General features: G+C 41.7%; 1 protein-coding gene across 1 annotated transcript in view; it reads right to left on the bottom strand.

Moving 5' to 3' along the window:
* The window catches only part of MSH3 (mutS homolog 3), a 484,945-nt gene extending 470,582 nt beyond the window's left edge, over positions 1 to 14,363 (bottom strand). The window contains exons 1-3 of the mRNA XM_030193332.1: positions 14,104 to 14,363; positions 5,848 to 5,971; positions 2,609 to 2,835 (exon numbers count right to left, since the gene is read on the bottom strand). Coding sequence (XP_030049192.1) covers positions 2,609 to 2,835; positions 5,848 to 5,971; positions 14,104 to 14,340 — 588 coding nt within the window. The 5' untranslated portion in view covers positions 14,341 to 14,363. The remainder of the gene's footprint in view (positions 1 to 2,608; positions 2,836 to 5,847; positions 5,972 to 14,103) is intronic.
* Between the last annotated feature and the right edge of the window lie 656 nt (positions 14,364 to 15,019).

Below are 15,019 nucleotides of genomic sequence, written 5' to 3'. Positions count from 1 at the left end.
CACACTGAGAACCACAGATTTAGCCACATCAGCCACAAAAGCAAACCCCATTTCAAGCTGAGAGACCTCCCAATCAATCAAGGACAAGTCATCTGAAGCACTGTCAAGAACATGCTCTGACCACCGAAAGTATGCCCTGGCAACCAAGCCCCCATAAACGGGATCCCGAATCGCAAAGGCAGAAATATAAAAAAAAATGCTTCAACAGATTAGATTCTCCATTCTACTATTCTGAGGGTCTTTTAAAGCTGTACTCCCCATCAACTGGCACCATAGTCTCTTTGGTAATCTCCAATATCAGAAAAGCCTCATCCTAGTCTGGGAGAGGATAAAGTTTGGCCATGGATCTGGCCAAATGAAATGGAACATCCAGAACCTCTTACTAGGCTTGAATTCTCTCTCTGATGTCTTGATGCATGGAAAAAAAAGAATTACCCAACTTACCGATCCCCTTCACCAAAGGATCCACTGTTCGCTGACCGCAGCCACCAGCAGCTCCTCAAAGTTAGGAGTGGATGAGACCAAAGAGATAAGCTCCTGCAAATTCTCCTTGTGGAAGACACGGACCATCAAGGGGTTAGTCTGAGGAGAGAAAGGCTCTGCAACCCCCTCCAGGTCACTTTCCTCCCAGGGTCCTTCCTCCTCACCATCCAAAAAAATGATCAGATTCTAAAAAGTCTACAGGAACCTCATCATCATCATCCCAAAGAACACGAGGACAACTGGAGAAGGAAGAAGGCGACTTCCAGGAGAGCCCAGGGGTTACTTCCGACAGAGAAGCTAACTGTTTCAAGAGAAAGTCTTATACATAGGCAACATGAACTCCAGAGGAAAACCTCCCTCAGGAATTCCCCCTGTACCGTCGCTGAAGCTGATGAAGGACACGAAGATTGAGGCATAACGCACAGGGGCCACTGTATTGCTGTTGACAGACTCGAAAATTATGGCGGTTCCTGCCAAAATGGGACTCGCTGGCCTGCTGGGACTCGGCTCTACACACAGCTTCAGACTCACTGACACCACCTGAGTGTGTCGAGTCCGTCTTTTCTGAAGTCCTTGCAGATACCAATGCTGTACAAAATTTTCAGATGCCAGTAGCAGTGACACCACACTGCTGACAAACAGCATATCTTTTCAATTTTTCACTCATATCTGAGAAGCAGCCCAACTGCATGCCCAGATTCAGTGGAGAGACAGCCATTTTCAGCTGACAGAGCAACAAACTAAACATAAATTGGAACAAGTTTCCTTGTCTCTGTTTCACAAAGCTGCTCTCAGCTTGTTTTTTGCTTGAGGGGGAGTTGTTTTTGTTTTTTTCCCAAGAAATGTGGCTGTCTCCCCTCAGCACTCAAACACTCTTTCCGCAAAGGGGTTGAGGCCCACAGTTCAAAACTCAAGCCAGATAAATTCCCCAAGGGACCTCAATTGACTACCAGGGGTAAAAGGGGGGAGGGACTCGGCTGTCCGAGTGTATCACCCCCTAGGCACCAGAGAAAACCCCCATGGGTCTCAGCCTCTGCCAGCAACAAGGACCCTGACAGAGCACAGATAATCAGCCAGAAGGAGGAGAAAATTAAGGAGACAATTTGCTTGTGCTACTTTTTTTTCCTTTGCAAGTAACAGGGAAGAAAAAGTGAACTAACAAAAAAAAGAAAGAGGAAATACTTAACCTGAAGGGCTCACCACATCTATCGCCTGCTGGAGACTGAGAATACCGATTCAAACTGAGGCTGGGGCAAGGGTATTATAGGCTTATGCAAGAATCAGAGTTCTCAGTCTCCATCAGCTGGTAGGTGTGCACAATCCATCAGTCATTTCTAGGCTGGTCCAGACAGATGCTATGGAATAACAGTTACAAAAAAGCCATAACAACATTCTATCAAGTGAATGAAAAAACAGAAACATTGTTTACTGGATACAAGAGAGGAGGTGTATTGTTAAAAGGCTCACGTTGGACCCCACTTACTGCGTTAGATCAGGTCTATGGTGTATTTGTTTGTTAATTTATTTCTGCTAGGACCCCTGTCGCAGGCACATGCTGAAACACAGCCGTGTTTTGTCAATTAATAAAAGCATTGACTACTGAGGCAACTCCTGTGGAATTAACACCTACCCCAGTCCATCTCCGTTCTTTTCTGTTTGTTGACATCTTGTGGAGATTACGCCGAAAGAGGTAGAACCATTCCCAGAGTTTGAGGCACATAGCACTCATACTACCACATTGTTCTCATGGCTCATATTCTCACCAGAACACAGAAGTACAGGCATCGTGGGGAGGTGGAGGGGGCAGTGATGGAAATGTGAAAGCAAGCATCAGAACAGCAGTAGGAAGACAAAATGGATGTGGCAAGTGAGAGTTATTCTGAAGACTACCAAAAGGTGATATTTACTAGCGTTTATATCATATACATAGGATTTCAGTTTTTTGTATTGGGAGGTATTAAATCTGTGCTTTGTGGTTAACACACACTTCAAATTTAGCTTTCTAAACCAATCTCAGAACTGGCCAGTTATTTGGTTGAGGTGATGCAGAAGATTTCATTCCCAGCCCCAGAAAAATTAATCACCTGATTGCCCTCTAGCTGCCATGCTTTGTAGCTGTATGTACCTTTTGTCCTGTCTGTGGTGAACCCACATCCTGAGAAGAACCCAAAATCTTCCCACATAGGACCGATTTTGAAGATGCCATCTTTTCTTCAAGACCTTCGGTTCTCCCACCTTGAAAAGTCTCATCGCGGACATGGCTGCTTGCAGACTCTGGATCCATAGAGAAGCCTTTCAGTTTGTCCAAGGTCTCAGAAGATATTTTGGGCCTGGAACATTTCTTCGGCTCATCTTCAATGGTTATAAAGACCAGGGGAAAAAAAAAAGAACATTTAATGATATAAGCATCCAATTAAAACATTTACAAGAGCAATACTGAACTGGATTAATTTTCAGGAAGAAGTCTGTAGACTTGGGCTGCAGTGCTTAAGCACATGAGGGCAACTCCACTAAAGCCAAAATCAAAGGTCAGTTCTAGTGGAGTATTTGTAAAAGTCAGTGTTCCAAATAAACGTATTCTTCACTGAAAAACCCCTCCTCGGAAAATATAATGGAATAAGGCTTTCATCAGTATTCTATAAAACAGCAAAATATGCATTTAAACACTCTTGCCTGATCAGCCCCTAACACAACTTAAGGTCAACAATAAGCTATCTACTGTAAATCAGTAGCAGTTATCAGAAATTAACAGCAAAACAAAACACTTTGTTGCACCAACAACTGATATTCGTAAAACGTCACCAGCTTTATGAAATTAAGTCAGCAGAATTTAAGTTTATATTCTTCTCAATCTACAATTCTCAGATAAATAAAACATTCATAATTGTTCAATGATTAAATGCTATATCTTTGGGCTGATTTTTAGCCACAGCCTAGCTGACCAGACTGGTTGAAAATTCACCAGTCCCTACCTGGCTGTATTGCCTATTTTTGAATGGCTAAATGCAGCCACTTTACAAAAAATAATTCTGGACTTCTAACAAGCCTTTCCAGATAATGCCTAAGATGGTTTATTGTTACTAGTATTCCTGCTCCAAAGCCTGACAAACTGATTACTTGAGGTAATGAGAAATTAAATGACTTGCTCAAGGTCAAGAGCAACATGAGTGGGATTTTAACTTTGGTTTTCCTAGTTCTCAGCTCATTTCTCTTACCTGTAAGCTACTCACCCTCTTAACAAAAAATCTTTACCATAGGAGAGGCTTAAACAGTTCAGGCCTAGCCACCTGTGTAGAGCCTCCAAAAGACACTATACATTAGTTGTTTTGATGGTTTTACTATTTATTTCATGATCTTATGTATCCTATGGCTTGTTCCCTGTGGATTAACAAGGAATAAATTACCTAAAGTAAAAAGGTAATTTATAACCAGTAATACCATTTGGCTTAAAAAAAGAAAACAGCTGTTTGAAGAACAACTTTACTGCTGCCTAAGTATGCAGCTCAAGCACTTTCTGACAGGAGTCCTGTTTTTTGGTTTTTTTTAAACTGAACTGCCCTCTTCAGTTTGTGGTTCTATGCATCTTGTACCTAGGCTGCCCAGTATCCTTTTCCTGAGTGTACTGAAGACAGCAGACACCTTAGCAGTAGAGACTGCTCCTGTGGCAAAATATAAACATGAGGCAGGCACAGTACACAACTGGAGAGGAAGCCCATTCAGCAGCAAACTTGTTTAAAATTTTTAAGCTAATGTTCAGCTAGGTAAGCAAAAGCACTTGGCTGAACACTGGGGCTACCCACCTAAGCAGCAGTTGCATAGCTATCCTTTATTAACATTTAATGTTGCTTCTGATAAATTACAATTAGGATTTCTTAAGTGTTTATGAATTCTAAGTTTAGGTGTTTATTTTCCAGCTAATTAGGGTTTTTTTATTTTATTTTAGTGTTATTTGGTGTTTTTATACCACAGGTACTATTGTTGGATGCCTTTCCTGATGGAAAAAAAAATATGTACATTTGTGCCACTCAGAAATCATCAATGGAACTCTTTTCCTTTATGTATTAAAACAAAGAGAAATTATCTGTAACGGCTCTGCTGCAACTCCTGCCCCCCCCCCCCCCCCCCCCCAACGGACTAACTGCTCCAGCGGTGCTCTATTGGACAGCATCCTCTCTCTCTACTGTTGCGCGACACTCTCCTAGGGTGCGCGTGCGCCACAGCCCGCTGTTTATAGGGCTAGCAGCGGAAATTCTGAGGGGTGCATCAGAAGTGACATCACAGGCCTGGGCGCTTTTAAGGGAAGCCCAGGACCTCCTTGCGGGCCTTCACAACAGTTCTGCTTGGGCCTTGCTAACGAGGTCTTCTTCCAGCCTTGTGTGTCTTGTCCTGACGAGTTCCTACCATTCCTTGAAGTTCCTGCCAAGTTCCAGCCCTGCCTTGTCTCCAAATTCCTGCTCAGCTCCAGTCCTATCATGTCTGCTTTGCCTTGCCTTTGTTGTGCTTTGTTGTGTCCGGATCCAGTTCTTGCACTGCCCTACCTAGACCCAGTTCTAGCCTTGTTTCCTTGCCTTTTGTCCTGTCTGGGTTCAGTTCTAGGCCTGCTGCCTTTGCCTTCCTTGGCTCGTCTAGATTTGGTTCCAGACTTGCCTTACCTTGTCCAGATCCAGTTCTTGCCCTGTTATCTTTAGTCATGTCTCTCTTGTCCCATCTGCCTTGTCCTGTCTAGTTCTGTCTGGCCTAGTCTTATCCTTGCCACGGTTCCAGACTTGCTTCAGTTCCTACCTAGGTTCCTGCCTAACCTCAGTTCCAGTCCAAGTTCCAGTCCAGCTTCAGTTCCTGTCTAGCTTCAGTTCCTGCCAAGGTTGCAGCCTTGATTCAGTTCCTACCTTGGTTCACCTTGCCTTGACTGCTGCCTTGTGCCAGCTCGGGCGACTTGTCTGCCGCAGCTCTGGCTGCAGTCCAAGGGCTCACTGTCTTGTACCCATGACACTAGCACTTAGGAAAAAGGTTAAAATGTTTGTTTCCTAGAAACACTACCAATTAATTTGTTTCTAGCTTTTTATTTTTTACTTTTATATACTGGATTGTAAACATTTTGTATTTTACTACCTTTATTAATTACTGTACACCACACTGAAACTTGGTAAGGGGAGATAGGAGTTAATTATTTTGATCTGATATATTAATACCTAAAATTATAAGCCCTCTTCATAATTACTACGAACCAATATCATCACTTCAGCACAGTTAACCTTGAACTCAGTCATCATTTTATGCTCTTTGATAAATTGCAAATCTATTTGCCTATCCCTAGCCCAGGGCACATTTTTAAACACAATATCAGCACCTCAAACCTGAACTTACCTGAGCTCCCCATCTTAGCCATCTTCCTCCCTTCCCCTTCATTTTCCTGACCCGAATGTGGCCTTTTTCGAGATGGATCACTGTTTTCAAATGTTTGTTGATTTTTTCTGTCATATTCAGATGCCTAAAAGAGGCAAGAGAACCAAGAAAAAAGTACATAATCCTCAAAATCCAGGAGCACTGAAAAAGTCTAACACAAAATGGTTTGCATTTTGTTAATAAAATATGCCTATCACATTTAACCAGGATAAATGGTGTTACTGCGTCTGCCTGTTTAGCCATCTAATTCTATTAAATTACAACTTAAAACTTAGGGGAATGTTTACTAAGCAGTTTGAGTTTTAGTGCATGCTACATAGTAGCAACAGCACATGCTAACGCCTAGCATGTACTAAAACAGGCAGTGCATTAAATATGCAGCGCTAACAGCTTAGCATGGGATGGAACAGGGACAGGGATAGGGACTGGGCAGATGATGAACAGAGATTGGGCATGGACTGCACAGTGCAGTCAATGTGTGGTAGGTAGCACATGCTCACCGCTAAATGTGCATTTAACACTGATGGGGAGTCTGTGTAGCAGCCTAACGGTTAGTGCAGTGGGCTTTGATCCTGGCAACCTGGGTTCGATTCCCACTGCAGCTCCTTATGAGCCCTCTAGGGACAGAGAAGTACCTGCATATAATGTGTACAGCGCTGCGTGCGTCTAGTAGCACTATAGAAGTGATTAGTAGTGACTTGCCTAATGCCACCTTAATATGTAGTATTAGGTGCATCAGCGCAAGTTAAAGACCCTGTCTGTTGTGTGAAACTGTTGGGAGAATGCTGACACACCACCAACAGTTACCGCTGAGCCTTTGCACTTAATGTGCGTTTCTTTTGGCTGTTAACCTCGGTTACGTGCAAACACAACCTTAAATTCTTTGGTTTATACTAAACCAGACTTAAGCCACAAACTTTCTAAACAAGGAATCAGATTTGAAAAAGCAGTCTCAAAGCTCATGTACAGCACCATCTGTGGAAAATTTGATCAATATATAGTACCCAATTTGATGGGAATAATGAAAAAATATGGATCACTTAGAAGTTTGCAAAATGGGTCAGCAAGAATTACTCAGGATAGGATCAGGCGAGTTCTCACTGGACAGTTCCCACCCAACAATCCCCCCCCCCCCCCCCCGAGACAATACCCGCCTAGGACAATTCCCACTAAGGACTCCCCACCCCACCCCCAGCCTGTAGCTTATATCAGGTCCTATAAGTCCTGGTGGTGCCCTTTTATTTTTACGGCATCTGAAACAAAGAGGTAACAGCAGCATACAGATGTACACAGAGGACGTATAATAACAGAATAACTTTTCATAGGTAGAGCAGTAATTTGTTATAAATCGTAATCAGTGTGTCATTTTGAGGGGCTGAATTAGTGTGAAACCTAGTTTTTTTTTTTTTGGGGGGGGGAAGGGCATTGTCCCCTCACATGAGCTGCACTTTATATTTATTTATTTACTTTTTTATGCCATTTAGATCCCAGATTAAACATGAATTAGGTTGAAACCTACTTTGGGGGGTGTGGGTAGGGGCACTGCCCCCCACACCACCACCACATGAACTGCATGTCTGGAAGGGGAAAGGGATGTTTAAAAGTTTATGTTGTGGTGGGGGGTGAGGTGTAACTGGCCCCTCAAATGATGTGGAAGACAAAAGGGAGACAGATTATTTGTCCTAGTGTGTTTTGTATTTTTTAGGTTATGGGTGGGAATTGTCCTCCCTGGTGTGGGAATAGACCTAGAACCCTCAGGATACAGTCTAACAGGGCACAAAAGGTTTTTTTGTTTGTTTGGTTTTTTTAATATATTAATTGTCATATACAACTTACACATATAACATTATGCAACACTTTGTACCAAACATAGTAAAACATATGTACAATGAATCTTTAACCAAAATATTCAAAAATCCAATATCACAATCCTTATACATAGACTTTATAAAATTCAACTAAAATTTCCCTCCTCAATCCCTCCCTACAGAAGGCCCACTAAGAACAAACTACATATTAAGAATTCTACTTTGAGCAACATATATTAGGGACGCCCAGAAGGGTTCCCAAGCATGACAAATCTTCCTTCCCTGTAAAGAATCTCAGACTCATGGTTTTTCAACAGTCAGAGGAAATATCATCAAGGATTGTCAATGGGATAGGGTAGGAGCCTCCTCTGTCAGCCATACAATTAAAATGGTCTTTTTTTTTTACCATTAATGCAGATCATTTCAAACACTCCCTCCCCCAGTTACCTTAAGAACAGAATAAATCAAAGCCAAATGATCAAAATGATGGCTGGGGATGATGCACCACTAAGTGACACCTGCTCACAAACTTGTGCCCAAAAGGTGACGATTCAGGAACAAGACCAGAACACACGGCTAAGGGTGGCATTGTTTTATTTATATTTTGGATGGAAGTATCAGGGTGCAAAGTATCTCTGAATGCCCTATGGGGTAGCACAGTGTCTCATAAGAAATTTATACTGTATGTCCCCCAGTCACACATTCTCTGTTAACAAACACACCCCAGACAGACAAGTTTTAAGATGGGCTCCAAGCACCTCAGTCCCCATTTCTGTAGTTCAAGCTTGAGCTAGAGAGTCATAGTTTCATGACGCAAACTTTGTAAATTCTTAAAGGCACTGGGAGTTGAGCATCTAAAAAAGGTTCCAGGGGAGATAAGGGAAATTATAGACCGGTGAGTCTGATATCGGTGCCGGGGAAAATGGTAGAGGCTATTATTAAAAACAAAATTACAGAGCAGATCCGAGGACATGGATTACTGAGACCAAGTCAGCATGGCTTTAGTGTGGGGAAATCTTGCCTGACCAATTTACTTCAATTCTTTGAAGGAGTAAACAAACGTGGACAAAGGGGAGCCAGTTGATATTGTGTATCTGGATTTTCAAAAGGCGTTTGACAAGGTGCCTCATGAAAGGCTACAGAGGAAATTGGAGGGTCATGGGATAGGAGGTAATGTCCTATTGTGGATTAAAAACTGGTTGAAGGATAGGAAACAGAGAGTGGGGTTAAATGGGCAGTATTCACAATGGAGAAGGGTAGTTAGTGGGGTTCCTCAGGGGTCAGTGCTAGGAACGCTGCTCTTTAATATTTTTATAAATGATTTAGAGATGGGAGTAACTAGTGAGGTAATTAAATTTGCTGATGACACAAAGTTATTCAAAGTCGTTAATTCACGAGAGGATTGTGAAAAATTACAGAAGGACCTTACGAGACTGGGAGACTGGGCGGCTAAATGGCAGATGACGTTTAATGTGAGCAAGTGTAAGGTGATGCATGTGGGGAAAAAAGAACCCGAATTATAGCTACGTCATGCAAGGTTCCACGTTAGGAGTTATGGACCAAGAAAGGGATCCGGGTGTCGTCATCGATAATACACTGAAACCTTCTGCTCAGTGTGCTGCTGCGGCTAGGAAAGCGAATAGAATGTTGGGTATTATTAGGAAAGGTATAGAAAACAGGTGTGAGGATGTTATAAAGCCGTTGTATCGTTCCATGGTGCGACCGCACCTTGAGTAGTGTGTTCAATTCTGGTCGCCGCATCTCAAGAAAGATATAGTGGAATTGGAAAAGGTGCAGCGAAGGGTGACAAAAATGATAGCGGGGATGGGACGACTTCCCTATGAAGAAAGACTAAGGAGGCTATGGCTTTTCAGCTTGGAGAAGAGACGGCTGAGGAGAGACATGATAGAGGTATATAAAATAATGAGTGGAGAGGAACCAGTGGATGTGAAGTGTCTGTTCACGCTTTCCTAAAATAGTAGGACTAGGAGGCATGCGATGAAACTACAGTGTAGTACATTTAAAACAAATTGGAGAAAACTTTTCTTCACCCAACGCGTAATTAAACTCTGGAATTCATTGCCGGAGAACGTGGTGAAGGAGGTTAGATTGGCTGAGCTTAAAAAGGGTTTGGACGGTTTCCTAAAGGACAAGTCCAGAGACCGCTACTAAATAGACTTGGGAAAAATCCACAATTTCAGGAATAACATGTTTAGAATGTTTGTACGTTTGGGAAGCTGCCAGGTGCCCTTGACCCGGATTGGCCGCTGTCGGGGACAGGATGCTGGGCTTGATGGGCCTTTGGTCTTTTCCCAGTATGGCATTACTTATGTACTTACGTAAACTAAGGGCAAAATTCAAAGTTTCTTGTACTTCCACACTTAGCGAAGCTGCCTCCAGTGATTATACATGGAGGGGCATTTTCAAAAGAATATCCAAGTCAGAATTGGAACGTCCTGTTAATTAACAGTCCATCTCATAGCCATTCTTGAATAAGAAAAACATTGGGGTTTTCTGTTCGAAAATAAGTGAGAACATCCAAAATGGTCATTTTCCAAAACGTCCAAATTATGAATTCCAAAAAATCAGGGACAAGGACGTCTGTCTGGCAGCATTTATACAAATATGGCGACAAAGACATCCCTGCAGATCAGAAGGGCAGCTTAGTAGGCAGTGCAGTGGATTTTAATCCAGGGCATCTAGGTTCATACTCCATTGCAACTCTGTTATTTTAAATGGTGAGCCCTCCAGAGATAGGAAATATCTACTATAACTGAATGTGCACCACCTCAAGAGCCCTCAGGCATGCAGGTGTCTTTAATATTTAGGTACAGCAGGTATATCTGTTTCTAGGGGGCTCACAATTTAAAGATTTAAAAAAATGGAATTTGAACCTGGGTCCCCTGGGTTTACAGACCACAGCACTGACCACTATGCAATCCTTCAGGCCTGCTTGCTGCTGTGTTCAGAATGCCCATAACTCCTGACATTCTCAGGGAACCTAGTTTCCCTTTCAGGGGTGAGGGAGGAGAACAGCAACCATTGGGGAATTAAGATGTCACGCCTTAATCCCTCCAGCGGTCAGCTGTTCAATAGGAGCACCTTTTTGTACCCTGGATATGATTGAAAACAAGTCTAAATAAAGAAGTCCTTTCTTGACTTAGACATTTCTTCCCTTTAGATTTGATTATCACTGTTGACATCCTGATTTTGGGCCCTCTCTAGCCCCGCGCAAAAACACCCACAACATGCACCCTTGCTACTTGGGCACACTGCAATGTAGGACATCTAAATTCTGCCATTCCAAAATCGCAATTTGGACATTTTGGGCAGATGGATGCCTCAAAATACCCCAAAAAGGCCCATCTGCTTTGAAAATGAGCGCCATTAATGTTTAAGTTGCAGAATAAACAAGCTGGAGTCGGTCTAAAGGACGGCTACTAAAATGGTCAGTGGTCTTTGCCATAAAGCATATGGGGACAGACTTAAAGATCTCAATATGTATTCTTTGGAAGAAAAGCAGGAGAGGGGAGATATGAAACAGATGTTTTAATACCTATGCGGCATAAATGCACAGAAGGCGAGTCTCTTTCAAATGAAAGAAAGCTCTGGAACGAGGGGCATAGGATGAAGGTGAAAGGGGATAGATTCAGAAGTAACCTGAGGAAATACTTCTTCATGGAAAGGGTGGTGAAATTGTGGAACGGCCTCCCGGTGGTACTGGTGGAGACAAAAACAGTATCTGAATTCAAGAGAGCTTGGGAGAAGTACATAGGACCTGTAAGGGAGTGATGGAGAGAAAAGATGGCATGAAGGGTTGGACTGGATAGGCCATATGGTCTTTATCTGCCTACATTTTTCTCTGTTTCTAATTTGACTTAACTTCCATATAGCTTACAGGCACAAAGCCACCTCAAAACTAACCATAACACAGAAACAGTATTGACATCCTTAGGTGAGGTTCAAGCAGTACTGGGTAAGGGCTGTATAGCGCTCACTATTTCTTTTGACTTGGTCAGTCATAAATTGATACTCAACAGATATACCAATCTCTTGACTATCTGGCCTAGTTCTTGATTATCATACAGTATTTACACATTTGTTCATTCTCAGTCAAATTCTGTTCCAACATTTCCTCTCAATATTCTCTTTCTTATGGTGTACCACAGGGATCAATTCCTGCACCTCTCAATATTTTTTCTAAGCCCTCTAGCTATTATTTTATTTTTTTGCAGATGACATCTTGTTAGTTTCCTATGCTACCTTTTCAAATCCTGATTTAACACAATTACAATGCTGTCCTGATAGGGTAGCTACCTAGTTGGCTTACTGGTCAGTCAACTCATCCATTGATAACACTGCTACTTTTTGGGTCTCCTATTCAGCCAATTGATTAATTTAGCTATTTAGGTATCATTATTGACTTCGGACTTTCCTTTATGACCATATTTCATTAGTTGTTAGGTGAGAATCTTTTGCACTTCATCAGTTGTAGGTGGTATGAAGTTTCTTTGATACTGAAACAATTCCTATGCTAGAATAAATTTTATTAATTTCCAAATTATACTATTGATTCTAGCTCAGAAACACCGATTAATACGATTTATACAGGGGGTTAATAAATTCCAATATATAAATATACTTGAAAGTTATCATTGAAAAGCCATTTGTTTCTATGCCAGAACACCTGATTAATCTAATAATACATCTGCTCTGATTTTTCACTGGAACTTAACTGGATAAAAAAAATACCTGTCAGGTTATCCTTGGAGCCCCGATATGTACTGATATTTTGTAAGATTGACAATTTTGAATAATACTCACATTTTAACCACTTGAAAGTATCCAAAGGGCGAAGGAGAAAAAGACTTCAGTGACTGCTACCAGGCAAAACTGTACCGGTGAGCCTTACATAGAGCACATCACTAGTCACAAAAAAACTCCTTGCCATCAAACTCAATTTTCACTTTTCGTATGCCTTGTAGCGCTATAGAAATTATAAATAGTAGTAGTAGTGTTTTCATTGATAGATCTCATAAACCTTTCTTCCTTTGGAAAACAGTCTATAAAAACATTACATTTCTACCTAGATACTAACCCAGATTTCGTAAATCTATTCTTTCTTCCAGAAAAAAAAAAAAGTCTATAAAAACGTTGTACTTATCACCAGGGTTTAACCAATACTGGTTACCTGAATGCCTAGAAATCTGAATCCTGGTGCTGGCATTTCATGCTGCCATGGAAGAAAGATGGCACATACCTTGTAGCACAAGACTGTCCAGTGCAAATCTTGTAAAACTTCCACTGGCATTTGCAAATTGTACAGCTTAATTCTATTGAGAGCCAAGACAGACTCAAGATACATACAAGCTGATAGGGAGGGGAGGGGGAGAGAGAGACACATGCACACAGGGGTAGGGTGCTGGGGTCATCAGCACAGAATTGCATAATGGAAAAGGGCTACTGATTTCTGCCTTATGCAATATCATATTAAAAGCTTGATTTACTAAGCTCTCTTTTCCAGTGGGAAAATAGTATAGTAACCCAAGCTATAAAGTAGCTGCAGCAGACTGAGGGGGGTGCCTTGGAGATATTGTGAGGGAGGTTTCAGATGGATAGCTATCAATAGAAATCAAACAAAATAAAACATGGAAAAGAAAATAAGATGATACCTTTTTTATTGGACATAACTTAATACATTTCTTGATTAGCTTTCGAAGGTCACCCTTCTTCCTCAGATCGGAAATAAGCAAATGTGCTAGCTGACAGTGTATATAAGTGAAAACATTCAAGCATTACTATGACAGTCTGCTTGACAATAATGCTTGAATGTTTTCACTTATATACACTGTCAGCTAGCATATTTGCTTATTTCCGATCTGAGGAAGAAGGGCGACCTTCGAAAGCTAATCAAGAAATGTATTAAGTTATGTCCAATAAAAAAAGGTATCATCTTATTTTCTTTTCCATGTTTTATTTTGTTTGATTTCTATTGATAACCTTAACAGTGGACTAACACGGCTACCACACTCCTCTACTTAAGATGGATAGCTACAAAGTGTTTAGGATGATAATAAATTCAAACAAAATTCATCAAGGAATACATAATTCTAACAAGAAACACATACAGGTTGTAAAAGATTATTAAACGAAAAGTGAGGGCAGTAGTTCAATGTTTAATAATTTCATTTAAAACCATACATTCAACAATGAATGTCCCTATTTGAAACATATTACCTCACAGCTTTTAAATTATCATAACCACCATAGATTAAGCAAAAGAGAAATAAACGTGTTACTGGTTGCAACTTTTATAAAACGAATTTATATACGGTAGTTATAAATTTACTCCAATGAGCACATAGTGTTTGTACCCGGAACAGCAACAGACCCCCTCCATTCCCCTGACCTTGTCCGCGGGAGAAACCAGACCTAGAGCAGTTGAAGGGCTGCCACTTTTTGCACTAGGTACAGCCACGGGCCGGAAAAACTTGCTGATCACAGCCTGCCGGGGAACATCCAAACTGCCCCGTTTCTTCCGCTGCATAACAACCAAGCGCGAAGCGCCCAAAGCATTTAGTAAGTAGCACAGAACCAAAGAGGTAACCCTCCTATACTTAACACTGCCTGCTGCTGCACAGTGCATGCATGCCCGATTCAAGCCTCATTCTGAAGATTGCCCCGGCGACGCTTGAGAAGCTAAACAGTTCATTGGTTCAGTGAAGGTACAGGGCGGAGCAAGTTGGCAGTATCCTAAGGTGATTGGCCAAACCCGACGAAATGAAAACAGATAAGGTGACCAAGAGTGGCGCGAAAGAGAGCGATAGACAGACTCCACTTGCTCTTTATAGTGTTGCTTGTTTTTACTGTCTGCAGGTCGCTAGCGTTAGAAACAGTGAGGTCAGAACACAGCTTAAGACGGTTAGGGAGTCTATGGAGTAAACTTCCATTAACAAACGTGAACTAACGCAAGCTTAAAATTTTTTTTTAAAGTTTCCTCCCCGATATGGTAATCAAATAGTACAGTCTAGGGGGCACAAAAAAGGTGCCCTAACAAGGGTTGCTAACTGGCCGTTTTTGCAGAGGCCGGTGGCTGGCCACGTTGATCACACTCAAGGGATGCTACTTGGAAATAGGCTCTGTTGCAGGAGTTTGCAAAACCTGATCGCAACCCCACCCACAATTTCTCCCAGCTTTCTTACAAGCACTTTGAAGATACAGAACAAGGGTCAATTTAACAGCTGTGAATGGTATCAAACTTCCAATACTCTGATGTATTGAAGCAGATGTTGAATGTCTTGGACAGGTCATCATTGTTAAAGATA

This window comes from Microcaecilia unicolor, chromosome 2 (assembly GCF_901765095.1).
Source record: "Microcaecilia unicolor chromosome 2, aMicUni1.1, whole genome shotgun sequence".
Taxonomy (NCBI): Eukaryota; Metazoa; Chordata; class Amphibia; order Gymnophiona; family Siphonopidae; genus Microcaecilia; species Microcaecilia unicolor.
Note: the sequence above shows the minus strand (reverse complement) of the source record. Positions and strands in the feature narration are given on the sequence as shown.